This window comes from Armigeres subalbatus, chromosome 1 (genome assembly GCF_024139115.2).
Source record: "Armigeres subalbatus isolate Guangzhou_Male chromosome 1, GZ_Asu_2, whole genome shotgun sequence".
NCBI lineage: Eukaryota > Metazoa > Arthropoda > Insecta > Diptera > Culicidae > Armigeres > Armigeres subalbatus.
In genome coordinates this window covers 19,593,068-19,607,300 of record NC_085139.1, presented here as the reverse complement: position 1 = coordinate 19,607,300, position 14,233 = coordinate 19,593,068, and the positions used below count along the sequence as shown (strand labels likewise).

Below are 14,233 nucleotides of genomic sequence, written 5' to 3'. Positions count from 1 at the left end.
TGTATCAAAAATCAAATCATTTGATAGAAAATCGACTGGATAATAAATCCGGAAGAAGGAAATAGACTATGTTGCCCAAGTAGAGCTTCACCCTAAGCAATTTATGGTATTCTATACATTTACCTAACTGGACCTTTAGATGATCACACCCTTCAGCACGGTTAAGCATCTCAGCTGCACAGAGCCACTGAGGCAATGAGGCATGCAGACTAATATCTTGTTTTCGACTCAATACAAAATTGGTTCCAGAATTCGAGAAATTGCCACCGAACCTCGTTTCAACCCATTGGATGGGACCCCCCCCTTACCCTTCCACTCGAATACAACCCCGCCTTAAGTCATATGCAGATCCCCACGCAGAATCCGCATGAAGGTCTTCTTGAACTGCTGGTTGGCGAGGGCGTAGCAGAACGGGTTCATCGGACTGTTGGCGTAGCACAGGAAGTACGAGAACATGAACAGGTGCTCGTTGATGCAGGGCGGGTTCCGACAGAACCCGACCACCAGCGCCAGGATGTGGTACGGCGTCCAGCAGGCCACGAAGGCGCCCAGGATGAAGGAAATCGTTCGGAACGCCTTGCGGGCACGGTTTTCGGATTTGGACTTTTGCCGGCCGACTCCGAGCGAGTCGGCTTTTTTGTTGCCTTTCAGTCTTTTGCCGATCGAACGGATGAAGTCCCGCTTGCTGGACGTCTGCCGTTCCAGGCAGGGGTTGATGGTGATTGTGGCTCCGCTGGGGGTGTTGTTGGTGGTGGAGGAAGAAACTTGCGTTTGCACGGTCGTGGTGCTGGGTAGTGCGTTCGTTTGTGGTGCTGAAGTGACTAACGCTGGAGCCGCCGTACTTGTCGTTGTCGAGGGGGCTGTAGCAGAGGGCTCCACCGGTGGGGCAGGCGAAGGCTTCGAGTCCGAAGTTGTGCTTGAAACCGAAGTAGGATTGTTTGATTGCATTCTCGAATTAAGGCTTGGGCTGTCGACTTGCGAGTGCTGCGGTAAGGCCTGATCCACATTTGAATGGTTTGCGAAGGAGCTGTTCAACACGGTGACCGGCTTGGCCGGATTTTGAGAGGCTACTGTGACTGTTGTACTAAACTTGTTGATGGGTTGTAACGAGTTCTGTGGACCCGTTGGTGAGAGGGGACCTACGTCAATGGTTCGCAGTAGCACAGTTGGTGGTGGCTGCTGAGACTGCGCTGTTGCTCGAATGAGAGCCTTTTGGAGAAGCGAAGGGTTCGCTATGCTCTGTGCAGGAGAATGTGCTGGAGAACGAGGTGGCACGGCAACGAACGCCGACGGAGGACTCTCGTACTGCGGTGAGGAGACCACCACTGAGCTTTCGTCCATGAAACGGAGATCGGCACCATCCATACCGACCATCGCGTCATACGTAACGGTCGAATCTCCTTGACTTATTATACTATGAGGCCTGTCTGATTTGGACGGTGGACTTTCGGAAGCTCGTCGGCTGCCTTGAAAACCATATGGTGGCGTTAGGATTGTGTGCGAAATCTCCGGCGCACGCTCGGATTTGGCCACCACCAGTGGTTCAATATCCACAGGAGAAATGGGCGACTGCACCGGAGTCGGCTTCAGTGGAGACACCTGAGGTTTTCCGTCGGCATGCTCAGAGTCCATAATGCTCGCCTCGGATATTTTTGGCAGTCCTTCGTTTTTTACAGGGTTGCTCGGAGATCTTTTCGTTTTCGCTGGCTCAGTTGTAGGAGTTGTCGTTGTTTTCACTGCCCCATTGTTGTATCGATTCGATAAAACAGTCGCAGAAGCGCCCACGAGCAGTCCAGCCAATGAAGTTCTCTTCTTGGCCACCCGTGCCTCCTCTTGTAGCTGCTTGGTATTTGCTGAACTTTCATCATCCGAATCAAACGCCGGGCTACTGGATCGTTCGCTCTTGTCTCCTTCTTTTTCGTCTCTACCCATCTTCTGATCGACAACCATCTCATTCTTCGACTTCGGTACTGAACTTTTTCTACTCGATTCCAATTCTTCTTTTTGCGATTGACTAGCGGTCAACGCAAGGGTCGGGGAAAGCATCATATTTGACGCGGGGGTAGCTTGCAGTGGCAGTGGTTTATCCTGACTAAGCAACGTGCTCTGTGTTTTAGATAATCCTATACCCGCCGCTCGTCCGGCCATCCCAGTCATCGCATTACCCAATGCCACCATCGATTGCATCTTGCGTTGCTTGGCCTCACTCTTTTTCTGCATATCGTACGCAGTTTTGTAGATCCCACCGTATAGAACAAAAAGCACTACCAGTGTGGTCCAGTAGTAGCCAATAATCAAAGCCGTGTTGAAGACAGGATCCTTTAGAAACTGCACCGTGCACTCACCGGGAGCCAGATCCCGGTAGCCCACAAAGTGCTCCCAGCCGAAAATCGAGATGAAAAACAGCAGAGCCGGAATGATCCACGTGATGGTTACCATCCAGATGACCTTATTCTTCGTTCGCCAGCTCCGATACTTGGCGGCTATCTTCACCGAGCAGAACCGATCGATCGTTATCAGCAGAACGGTGTACTGCGATACCAAACAGACGGTGTAGTCCACCGACAGCCACAAGTCGCACAGCAGCGGGCCCAAATCCCAGTAGCCCATGAGAACGTACACCGTGTAAAATGGCATGGAGACGGTCCCTGTTGATGATAGAAAAAAAAAATTAATAGAAATGGTAACACATTGAAACTACAAACGAATCAAAGCATTTTGAAAGCTAAGAAAATAGAGCTATGAAAATAGAGGCGTGCGCCGATCCGAAAATTGTCGACGAGTGAAACTTAAATAAAAAATGAAAATATTTCTAAAATTTCGAGGAGGAGCCGTTCTAAATTTTCACGGGAAATCTGTTTTAATTTCGACGGAACTGCATCTTCACGGATAATTCTTCTAAATTTCCTCAGGTATTCTCCTGGAAATTGTCCTGAATTTTAAAATGAAATTCTTTTGAACTTTTACGTCGTATGGTCAGTGTTCTGCTAAATCTCACCAAGCGCCATTGGAAAGATATGCATTTTTATGCACAAGCAATCATGTAGCAGAATTGAGAAAAACGCATGTAGAATGAATAAAATGTCCGTAAATAACGTCCGTAGAATAAATGAAATTCCTGAAGGAACTTTCAGGGGAATTTCTGGGGAAAGTTCCAGGGTAATTTTTTTAATTACTTTATTTTCGTGATTTTTTATAATTTTGTATAGGTTCATTACGGAGATTCTAGGAAAATTTGTGGATGAACTTCGAAGGGAATCCCTGAAGGAGCTTCTGGAGGACTTCCTCGAGAAACTTCCGGACTCCGGAGGAGTTCCTGGTGGAACTTCTGGAGGAGTTCCTGGTGGAATTTCCGGAGGAGTTCCTGGTGGAATTTCCAGAGGAGTTCCTGGTGGAACTTGCGGAGGAATTCCAGGAGGAAATTCCGGAAGAATTCCTGGAGGAACTTCCGAAGGAATTCCTGGAGGAACTTCCGGAGGAATTCCTGGAGGAACTTCCGGAGGAATTCCTGGAGGAACTTCCGGTGGAACTAGCGAAGGAATTCCTGGAGGAACTTCCGGAGGAACTTCCAGAGGAATTCCTTGAGGAGCTTCCGGAGGAATTCATGGAGGAAATTCCGGAGAAATTCCAGGAAAAAGGAGAAAACTCCGGAGGAATTCCTGGAGGAACTTCCGGAGGAATTCCTGGAGGAACCTGGAGGAAACCTCTTGAAAGGAGGCTTCCGAGCCTCTTGAAAGGAGGCTTCCGAGCCTCTTGAAAGGAGGCTTCCGAGCCTCTTGAAAGGAGGCTTCCGAGCCTCTTGAAAGGAGGCTTCCGAGCCTTTTTAAAGGAGGCTTCCGAGCCTCTTTAAAGGAGGCTTTCGAGCCTCTTTATAGGAGGCTTCCGAGCATCTTGAAAGGAGGCTTCCGAGCTTCTTGAAAGGAGGCTTCCGAGCTTCTTGAAAGGAGGATTCCGAGCCTCTTGAAAGGAGGCTTCCGAGCCTCTTGAAAGGAGGCTTCCGAGCCTCTTGAAAGGAGGCTTCCGAGCCTCTTGAAAGGAGGCTTGAGCCTCTTGAAAGGAGGCTTCCAGGCCTCTTGAAAGGAGGCTTCTGAGCCTCTTGAAAGGAGGCTGAGGCCTCTTGAAAGGAGGCTTCCAGGCCTCTTGAAAGGAGGCTTCCAGGCCTCTTGAAGGAGGCTTGAGGCCTCTTGAAAGGAGGCTTCCAGGCCTCTTGAAAGGAGGCTTCCAGGCCTCTTGAAGGAGGCTTGAGGCCTCTTGAAAGGAGGCTTCTGAGCCTCTTGAAGGAGGCTTCTGAGCCTCTTGAAAGGAGGCTTCCAGGCCTCTTGAAAGGAGGCTCTGAGGCCTCTTGAAAGGAGGCTTCAGGCCTCTTGAAAGGAGGCTTGGGCCTCTTGAAGGAGGCTTCCTGAGCCTCTTGAAGGAGGTTTCCAGGCCTCTTGAAAGGAGGTTTCTGAGCCTCTTGAAAGGAGGCTCTGAGCCCTGTTGAAGGAGGCTTCCAGGCCTGTTGAAGGAGGCTTCCAGGCCTGTTGAAAGGAGGCTTCTGAGCCTGTTGAAAGGAGGCTTCCAGGCCTGTTGAAAGGAGGCTTCCAGGCCTGTTGAAAGGAGGCTTCCAGGCCTGTTGAAAGGAGGCTTGAGGCCTCTTGAAAGGAGACTTCCAGGCCTCTTGAAGGAGGCTTCCAGGCCTCTTGAAGGAGGCTTCAGGCCTCTTGAAGGGAGGCTTCTGAGGCCTCTTGAAAGGAGGCTTCCAGGCCTCTTGAAAGGAGGCTTCCAGGCCTCTTGAAAGGAGGCTTCAGGCCTCTTGAAGGAGGCTTCCAGGCCTCTTGAAAGGAGGCTTCCAGGCCTCTTGAAAGGAGGCTTCTGAGCCTCTTGAAAGGAGGCTTCTGAGCCTCTTGAAAGGAGGCTCTGAGCCTCTTGAAGGAGGCTTCCAGGCCTCTTGAAAGGAGGCTTCTGAGGCCTCTTGAAGGAGGCCTGAGCCTCTGGAAAGGAGGCTTCTGAGCCTCTTGAAAGGAGGCTTGAGGCCTCTTGAAAGGAGGCCTGAGCCTCTTGAAGGAGGCTTGAGGCCTCTTGAAAGGAGGCTGAGAGCCTCTTGAGAGGAGGCTCTTGAGGCCTCTTGAAAAAGGGCTTCCAAGGCCTCTTGAAGGAGGCTTGAGGCCTCTTGAAAGGAGGCTTGAGGCCTCTTGAAGGAGGCTTCTGAGCCTCTTGAAAGGAGGCTTGAGCCTCTTGAGAGGAGGCTTCCAGGCCTCTTGAAAGGAGGCTCTGAGCCTCTTGAAAGGAGGCTTCCGAGCCTCTTGAAGGAGGCTTGAGGCCTCTTGAAAGGAGGCCTGAGCCTCTTGAAAGGAGGCCTGAGGCCTCTTGAAAGGAGGCTTCTGAGCCTCTTGAAAGGAGGCTTCTGGGCCTCTTGAAAGGAGGCTTCCGGGCCTCTTGAAAGGAGGCCTGAGCCTCTTGAAAGGAGGCTTCTGAGCCTCTTGAAAGGAGGCTGAGCCTCTTGAAAGGAGGCTGAGGCCTCTTGAAAGGAGGCTTCCTGAGCCTCTTGAAAGGAGGCTGAGCCTCTTGAAAGGAGGCCTGAGGCCTCTTGAAAGGAGGCTTCCGGGCCTCTTGAAAGGAGGCTTCGAGGCCTCTTGAAGGAGGCTTGAGGCCTCTTGAAAGGAGGCTTCTGAGCCTCTTGAAGGAGGCTGGGCCTCTTGAAAGGAGGCTTCTGAGGCCTCTTGAAAGGAGGCTTCAGGCCTCTTGAAAGGAGGCCTGAGGCCTCTTGAAAGGAGGCTTCCGGGCCTCTTGAGGAGGCTCTGAGCCTCTTGAAGGGCTTCCAAGCCTCTTGAAAAAGGCTTCCAAGCCTCTTGAAAGGAGGCTTCTGAGCCTCTTGAAAAGAGGCTTCAGAGCCTCTTGAAAGGAGGCCTGAGCCTCTTGAAAGGAGGCTTCTGAGCCTCTTGAGAGGAGGCTTCCAGGCCTCTTGAAAGGAGGCTCTGAGCCTCTTGAAAGGAGGCTTCCAGGCCTCTTGAAAGGAGGCTTGAGCCTCTTGAAAGGAGGGCTGAGCCTCTTGAAAGGAGGCTTCTGAGGCCTCTTGAAAGGAGGCTGAGCCTCTTGAAAGGAGGCTTGGGCCTCTTGAAAGGAGGCTTGAGCCTCTTGAAAGGAGGCTTCCAGGCCTCTTGAAAGGAGGCTTGAGGCCTCTTGAAAGGAGGCTTCTGAGCCTCTTGAAAGGAGGCTTCTGAGGCCTCTTGAAAGGAGGCTCTGAGCCTCTTGAAAGGAGGCCTGAGGCCTCTTGAAAGGGAGGCCTGAGCCTCTTGAAAGGAGGCTTCCAGGCCTCTTGAAAGGAGGCTCTGAGCCTCTTGAGAGGAGGCTCTGAGCCTCTTGAAAAAGGCTTCAAAGCCTGTTGAAAGGAGGCTCTGAGGCCTCTTGAAAGGAGGCTCTGAGCCTCTTGAAAGGAGGCTTCTGAGCCTCTTGAAGGAGGCTCTGAGCCTCTTGAGAGGAGGCTTCCAGGCCTCTTGAAGGAGGCTTCTGAGCCTCTTGAAAGGAGGCTTCCTGAGCCTCTTGAAAGGAGGCTTCTGAGCCTCTTGAAAGGAGGCTTCTGAGCCTCTTGAAAGGAGGCTCTGAGCCTCTTGAAAGGAGGCTTCTGAGCCTCTTGAAAGGAGGCTTCTGAGCCTCTTGAAAGGAGGCTTCTGAGCCTCTTGAAAGGAGGCTCTGGGCCTCTTGAAAGGAGGCTTCTGAGCCTCTTGAAAGGAGGCTTGAGCCTCTTGAAAGGAGGCTTCTGAGGCCTCTTGAAAGGAGGCTCTGAGGCCTCTTGAAAGGAGGCTTCTGAGGCCTCTTGAAAGGAGGCTTCCGAGCCTCTTGAAAGGAGGCTTCCTGAGGCCTCTTGAAAGGAGGCTTCTGAGCCTTCTTGAAAGGAGGCTCTGAGCCTCTTGAAAGGAGGCTTCTGAGCCTCTTGAAAGGAGGCTTCTGAGGCCTCTTGAAAGGAGGCTCTGAGCCTCTTGAAAGGCGGCTTCCAGGCCTCTTGAAAGGGAGGCTTCCGAGGCCTCTTGAAAGGAGGCGTCTGAGGCCTCTTGAAAGGAGGCGTCTGAGCCTCTTGAAAGGAGGCGTCAGAGCCTCTTGAAGGAGGCGTCTGAGCCTCTTGAAAGGAGGCGTCCAGGCCTCTTGAAAGGAGGCGTCTGAGCCTCTTGAAAGGAGGCGTCTGAGGCCTCTTGAAAGGGAGGCGTCCAGGCCTCTTGAAAGGAGGCGTCTGAGCCTCTTGAAAGGAGGCGTCCAGGCCTCTTGAAAGGAGGCGTCTGAGGCCTCTTGAAAGGAGGCGTCCAGGCCTCTTGAAAGGAGGCGTCCGAGGCCTCTTGAAAGGAGGCGTCCAGGCCTCTTGAAAGGAGGCGTCAGAGCCTCTTGAAAGGAGGCTTTCGAGACTCTTGAAAGGAGGCGTCAGGCCTCTTGAAAGGAGGCGTCTGAGGCCTCTTGAAGGAGGCGTCCAGGCCTCTTGAAAGGAGGCGTCCGAGGCCTCTTGAAAGGAGGCTCCAGGCCTCTTGAAAGGAGGCTGCAGGCCTCTTGAAAGGAGGCTCCAGGCCTCTTGAAGGAGGCTCCTGAGGCCTCTTGGAAGGAGGCTCTGAGCCTCTTGAAGGAGGCCCTGAGCCTCTTGAAGGAGGCTCCTGAGGCCTCTTGAAGGAGGCTCCGAGCCTCTTGAAAGGAGGCTCCAGGCCTCTTGAAAGGAGGCTCCAGGCCTCTTGAAGGAGGCCCTGAGCCTCTTGAAAGGAGGCTCCTGAGCCTTGAAGGAGGCTCCCAGGCCTCTTGAAGGAGGCTCCAGGCCTCTTGAAGGAGGCTCCTGAGCCTCTTGAAGGAGGCTCCTGAGCCTCTTGAAGGAGGCTCCTGAGGCCTCTTGAAGGAGGCTCCCGGGCCTCTTGAAGGAGGCTCCAGGCCTCTTGAAAGGAGGCTCCTGAGCCTCTTGAAAGGAGGCTCCTGAGCCTCTTGAAAGGAGGCCTGAGCCTCTTGAAAGGAGGCTCCTGGGCCTCTTGAAAGGAGGCCCTGAGCCTCTTGAAAGGAGGGCTGAGCCTCTTGAAAGGAGGCCTGAGGCCTCTTGAAAGGAGGCCTGAGCCTCTTGAAAGGAGGCCTGAGCCTCTTGAAAGGAGGCTTCCGAGCCTCTTGAAAGGAGGCTTCCGAGCCTCTTGAAAGGAGGCTTCCGAGCCTCTTGAAAGGAGGCTTCCGAGCCTCTTGAAAGGAGGCTTCCGAGCCTCTTGAAAGGAGGCTTCCGAGCCTCTTGAAAGGAGGCTTCAGAGCATCTTGAAAAGAGGCTTCCGAGCCGAGCATGGTGACAAGAATATCAAAATCTAATTTAATCCTACCCACCACAACCAGCACAGAAGATGAAGGGTTGTGGTAAACAATTATCAAAAGTTTAACAAAAGCCTCCTTTCTGGAGGAACTTCCGGAGGAAGTCCTGGAGAGACCTCCGCAGGAATTCCTGGAGGGACTTCCGGAGGAATTCCTGGAGGGACTTCCTGGAAGGACTTCCTGGAAGGACTTCCGGAGGAATTCCTGGGGGAACTTCCGGAGGAATTCCTGGAGAAGCTTGCAATCTACTTGCTGACACATTTACAGTTACATCAAACAACTGAAAACCGAAATACGCCGCTCCAAAGTTACGAGGTGAAAATGCTAGAAAGAGACGAAAGATAGTAAAAATAACACGGAGTGTAGTGCCTCCCCGAGTCACCTTAATAAAGACACCAAAGAAAAAATTTAAAGTATTTCCGCTTTCTCCAGAGTTATTTGAAACATTTCATAATTCTCAGTTTTGTATTGGAACGCGATTTTTTTCTTAGTGCATAGTATTTCACTGTATGGTAGTTTAAAGCACTTTGAATAATAGTTTATTTCTCTGTTAAGTCCTTTAGGGATGAATGACCGCCTGAGTTAATATCCCTCAAAAACAAACCATCATCATCTGTTAAGTCGTTAAAAACAATAAAACGATGCATATTTACTATGCACAGCTGAAATAATAAAATAAAAGCTACTTGTAAATTAAATTACAGGACCGTTCATACTTGTAAAAGAAACTACAAGCCAACGCTAATAATTTGTACTTGTATTTTCTTTATGCAACAGTTACTTGTAAATTCTGCTAATATAATTAGTGCTCTTTACTTGTAATATTAGACTTGTAAATTGATAGTTGTACATTCATTATGCAACGGAAAAATACAAGTTTCAAGCTACTCTACTAATATTATTAGTAAAATTTCGATTATGCTACAGACCCCTGGAGGGACTTCCGGAGGAATTCCTAGCGGGACTTGAGGAAGAATTCCTGGAGGTACTTCCGGAGCAGGTGTTCATTAACAGATGCCTGCGGTATATAATTCGGGCCTGGTGGCCTCACAACTGGATCTCAAACAACGAGCTCCATCGTCGTTGTCACCAGAGGCGGATAGCAACAGAAATTCGGGATCGGAAGTGGCGCTGGGTCGGTCACACTCTAACTCTACGTAGGGGCGGATACGAAATCTGTAAACAAGCATTAGACTGGAACTCAGCGGGACATGGCAGCAGAGGCAGACCCAGAGGCTCATGTCTCTTAAAACAAAAATTGCAGTTATAAAAAAAATATTCCATAAAGATATCAAAATGTTTTACGGAAAAAATACAAATTTCCCGTGAATAAATCAATATCATAGCTATGATCAATATTAAAGCAATATTTCCGTGGAGCATTTTGATTTTTAAGGTGCTTAAGTGCTCAATTGTTTGTGGAAATTTTGAATTATTCGTGGAAACGTTGTATTTAATTATTGCTCATACCCTGATTTCTTTATTAGCAGTTTTAATGGAATTTTTTTCAACATTTTAGGGGGAGTTTTTATTTTAGTCATTAATAAGCGACAAAAATTAAGGTCGTTGAAGCAAAAATCAAAACTCATCATATGACAAAGTCTTTTGCCTATCTTTTGCCATGATTTGACTTTTACCTACATTTTGTTCCATGAAGCTTTCCATCGTTTTAGCTTTGGTATTTTTTATCAGTTTCATCCTCCCCTGCTTCAACCCGATGAAACCACTCACCTATTAGCATATCGGTTGCCGCTAGCGATGCAATGAAGTAGTTGCTCGGCTGTCGAATGCTCCGGTCGACGATGAACGCCAGCAGGACCAGAATGTTGCCACCTATGGTGAGTATTATGCAAATCGCCAAACATATCGCTATCAGGACCGTTTGCCATAGTTCGAACGGGGGCAGCACCGGTCCGAGGCCATCCCCACCGTCCAGCCCAGGTCCGCCGACGCCCAGCAGTGACCCATTGATGACGAAGCCGTTCCCATCGATTGTCGTGTCATTGGCGGAACCCCCGCTGCTGCCGTTGCTCCACTCCAGAAAGCTAAAGTTGTTGCTCGTAAACCAGTTGCTGTACTCGTGCAGATTATCAAAGTCCGTGCCACCTCCGGTGCCGCTGCCGATGCCGATGCTGCTGCTGCTGCTCGCACTTGAAGCTTTCTCGTATAAACGGTGGTACGAAGGAATGCCGAGCAAGTTTTGGCATTCTGGAAAATTTAGTAGATTTAATCTTTTGTAGAGTTGCTTGCAGAACTTTTCCTGTTTTCTCTTCAGCTTCCTGCGGTGGGGCGTTCGTTGGCGAGACGAGTTAACATGAAATGAGATAAAGACAGCAGAGAATATCGCTTTAATCGTGTTGTTTTGCGTGTGATTAAGGATTAGCTTTGAGGGAATTAGTACATATTTACATGTGGTTAGATCAGTAGATAAATTCAGCTTTTCTTTCTATCGTCTCTGTTCTTGGATAATATACTCAATTTATTGCTTTCTCATGATGTTTTGTAGAGATTTCTTTAATATTTTTTCGAAAAGAATAATTATTTTGAGGAAAGTTTTACAAATATTCATTGCTAATTGTGATTTATTTATAGAAATTTTGTATTTCCAAATTTTTAATACAAAATTTATGACAAGTTTATGGAAATTTTGCTTTAAACGCAACTAGCGTTTGTGTAGTGTACTGAGGGTCGTGGTTTCCAAATTTCACTGAAAGAAAGTAGTCGTTATCTACATTTTTCGATTATAATCTTTCACATACTTTACATATGCAAATCAGGTTTTCAAACAATGTAATTTAAAATTATGCTATCAATCGAGCAGACTTGATTTTTATTTTTATAAAAGTCGTGTGTTTCTTTATTTTAGGATACGAGTTACCTTGGCAGGCTGTAAACAGTGAAATTGAGAACTGATTGGCGCTTATGTTCTATAGGTACGACCAAAAATTAATAGTGCTGAATCAGAACCCTTAGAATGTAAAGTTTAATTTCTCTACTTGGAAATTGTAATGCAGAAATTGAGATTGACTATTTGTTCGGCATATTTTAGTCCTAATTTTCTTCAGATATTCAAAAGAATTAGTTAATCACAATCATGGACTGTAGGCAGCGAATGAAAAACTTTATTATACTACTTTATGAAAACAGGAAACTAAGGGTCAATGCTCCATTTCCAACAAGATACCTACAAGCTAACCACATTAGCCAAAAAATCCATTACCATCTGGAACCTCCCGACACGGAACAGACTCGCTATTAGCGTACCGAGCCCAGAGCGCAGCCATGTGAGTGGGAAAACTTGTTGATTAAAATTTAATAGAATGCACGGTTGCACACCTCGCACACAACCTGGGACCTGGTTTTCCTTCGGTGGAAAGCATTTGGGCGGCGAACCACGTCCCACAACAGGTAAGGCGAGCTGACGTCACATTTCATTCGCTGTCTGCCTGGTCGCATCGGATGGAAGGATTTAACCTGTTGCGAGGCCAAAAGGCTCTTAAGTGGAGACCATCCTCGTCTGGTGTTTACATCTTTTCCGTCCGTTTGCTCGGGAAGGGGCTGTGCGGAAGCGGGAACCAACACAGTGTGCTCTTTTCCTTTACTACTTCAGAGGAGAGTCCACTCATCATCAGCCGTTGAGGCTCATTTGATGAGCCCACTGAGTGCTGGGATGAGTGTTGCGCTGGTCGTCTGTTTGGGCAGGGAATCACTTGCCACCCATTTGTTGCTCCTTTTGCCGTCCGGAGACGTGTTCGGTGGGAGTGCACCTTTCTGAATTGCGATGAGCGAACCGAACCGGTGCGGTACTGTGGCCGTGCGCACTCAACCACGATCCAAGTGGCTGGGACGGGCGGATGCGACCAACTTTGTGTGTCCTACTCTATCTGGATGTGCAGCTTGATGCTAAGTGGTTGACGATGGGCAAGGAATTGCAATTAAAGTTGTACGACTTGGGATTAATTTACTTCTTATTTAAATTTAATTAAGAATAAAAAGTCTGCTGCTATGTGCTAATTAGACTATCATCAACAGTAACGTATTGTCTTCGATGACGATTGGGGATGTTTAGGCATTTTGAGGTTTTGGGTGGCCGCACTCTCAGCAAGCTTTCTCAGAACACATGAAAACGTCGTATTCGGACCATTTTCCAACTTTTCCAGCCAAATTTTCAATCTTTTCATAAATAGGTATAAACAAATACAGCTAATCTCAAGATGAATCGATTAGTGAGAAAATATTGCAAATCGGTCCATCCGTTCGTGAGTTATATTACATCAAAGGCAATGCAAACTCACTTTTATGTATAGAGATGTAATGCTTTGTGTTGGTATCCGCATAACTCTAAAACGGCTGGATGGATTTTCTTCATCCCTTCAGCAGAAATGTTCGTTTTAGTTTCCGACGGGTTTATAATGTATTTCCTCGTGCGTAAATCACGAGTAGGGGAGGAGGTTCGGCTGTGGGCACCGTTCGGTTATGGGCACCCCTTTGTATCTTTTGACAGATAAGAGATGCCGTCATTCTGACAACCGTCATTTGTTGTGATGTTTTGTGCTCAATATCAAACCGGATGGGCATCTCTACTTTGAACTAGAAACAAATAAATTTTTCGTACAAGAAAAACAACCCGAAAGTTTTTTTTTGCCTTTTTCAAAGTGTCATAAATTAAAGGATTTAATTCAAAAAGTTAGTTCTAATGCGTATTTACTCAGTAAATTTAATCTATTTTGAGGCCCAATGTCGATTGCCATCAAAATTTTAGCGCGAATTTTTTTTCTTTCTCGTTCCAAAAAGGCTGCGAAATTCGGTTGTGGGCACCTTTATTGGTTCGGTCATGGGCACCCTCATTTGATTGATAAATCATTCAATATCGTTTTACTTGTCCCTTAACTTATTTTTGATAACGTTTTAAGGCAGTTTTTATAATTAGTTTGACATAATTGTTCGAAATAATGAGTTTATTTAATATTTTTGTTCTTTGGGCATGTCTAGTCATTATACACACACTTTTTGGAACAAAGCGTTGACCGATTTGCTTGCAACAAGTTGCATTCGACGGAGAATGCTTTCCCATTGTTTCCTATTGAAAATTGGTCAGATCGGACTATGGGATCAAAATTTATGGCCAAAATATTATTTTTTGAAATGAACGAGAAAGGCACTATTGCCGCTAGGGTGATTTTTCAGGATTTTTTTGACTGTGATGCATACCAATAAAACGTAAATCAATGAAAAATTAAAACCCATTTACCTAAAGTGCTATTTTAGACCTTTCTTATGTAATTTTTTTCAACATCCTCCTTAATGCACCGAGGGAGGCATCATCACTGCTAGGTGAATCGATTTGAGTTTTTTTAGCGTCTCCTGGCTTTAAGAATGAATAAACTATTCATTGTCTTTAAATCTGGGTGGTTTTTATTCATGCTTCTTTATTTTTAGCTATGTTTTCAAGGGTGCCCACAACCGAACCACGAAATGAAAATGTCCAAAAATGTCAAATTTTCTAAATTAATTTCTTTTCTAGTAGCAAGGTTATAAGTTTAGCCTTCGATTGCTATGCAAATGTCGACATAAGATCAACCAGGGCCAAAGTTATGGACCAAACACAAAAGGGTGCCCACAACCGAACCTCTACCCCTAACGTTGAGTGCGTCGTGATAAACTAAAATTAAAACTCGTTTAGAAATTTTGCATGGCCAGGTCTCAACGCGCATTTTCTTCTACTATGCTGGACAACATCTACTGGATCAACTAAGTACTGTATAAATACTACTGTACTATTGTAATTTTTCAAAATTAAAAATAAGAGTTTAAAAATCACCTGTCATAAGACGAGTTTAAACAATCTCATTGAATTCCACCACTTAATTGTATCCTGACAGATACGTATTTCGACCTCAACAGTAAGGCCGTCTTCAGTGTCTCGTACTTGACTCAAGTC

At 47.2% G+C, this 14,233-nt stretch overlaps 1 protein-coding gene across 2 annotated transcripts in view; it reads right to left on the bottom strand.

Annotated features, from left to right (window-relative positions):
• Positions 1–333: 333 nt before the first annotated feature.
• Positions 334–14,233, bottom strand: part of LOC134208168 (muscarinic acetylcholine receptor gar-2) — a 227,100-nt gene continuing 213,200 nt past the window's right edge. For both annotated transcript variants that reach the window (XM_062684232.1, XM_062684231.1), the window contains 2 exons: positions 10,024–10,571; positions 334–2,648 (listed from right to left, as the gene is read on the bottom strand). In XM_062684232.1, coding sequence (XP_062540216.1) covers positions 334–2,648; positions 10,024–10,571 — 2,863 coding nt within the window. The remainder of the gene's footprint in view (positions 2,649–10,023; positions 10,572–14,233) is intronic.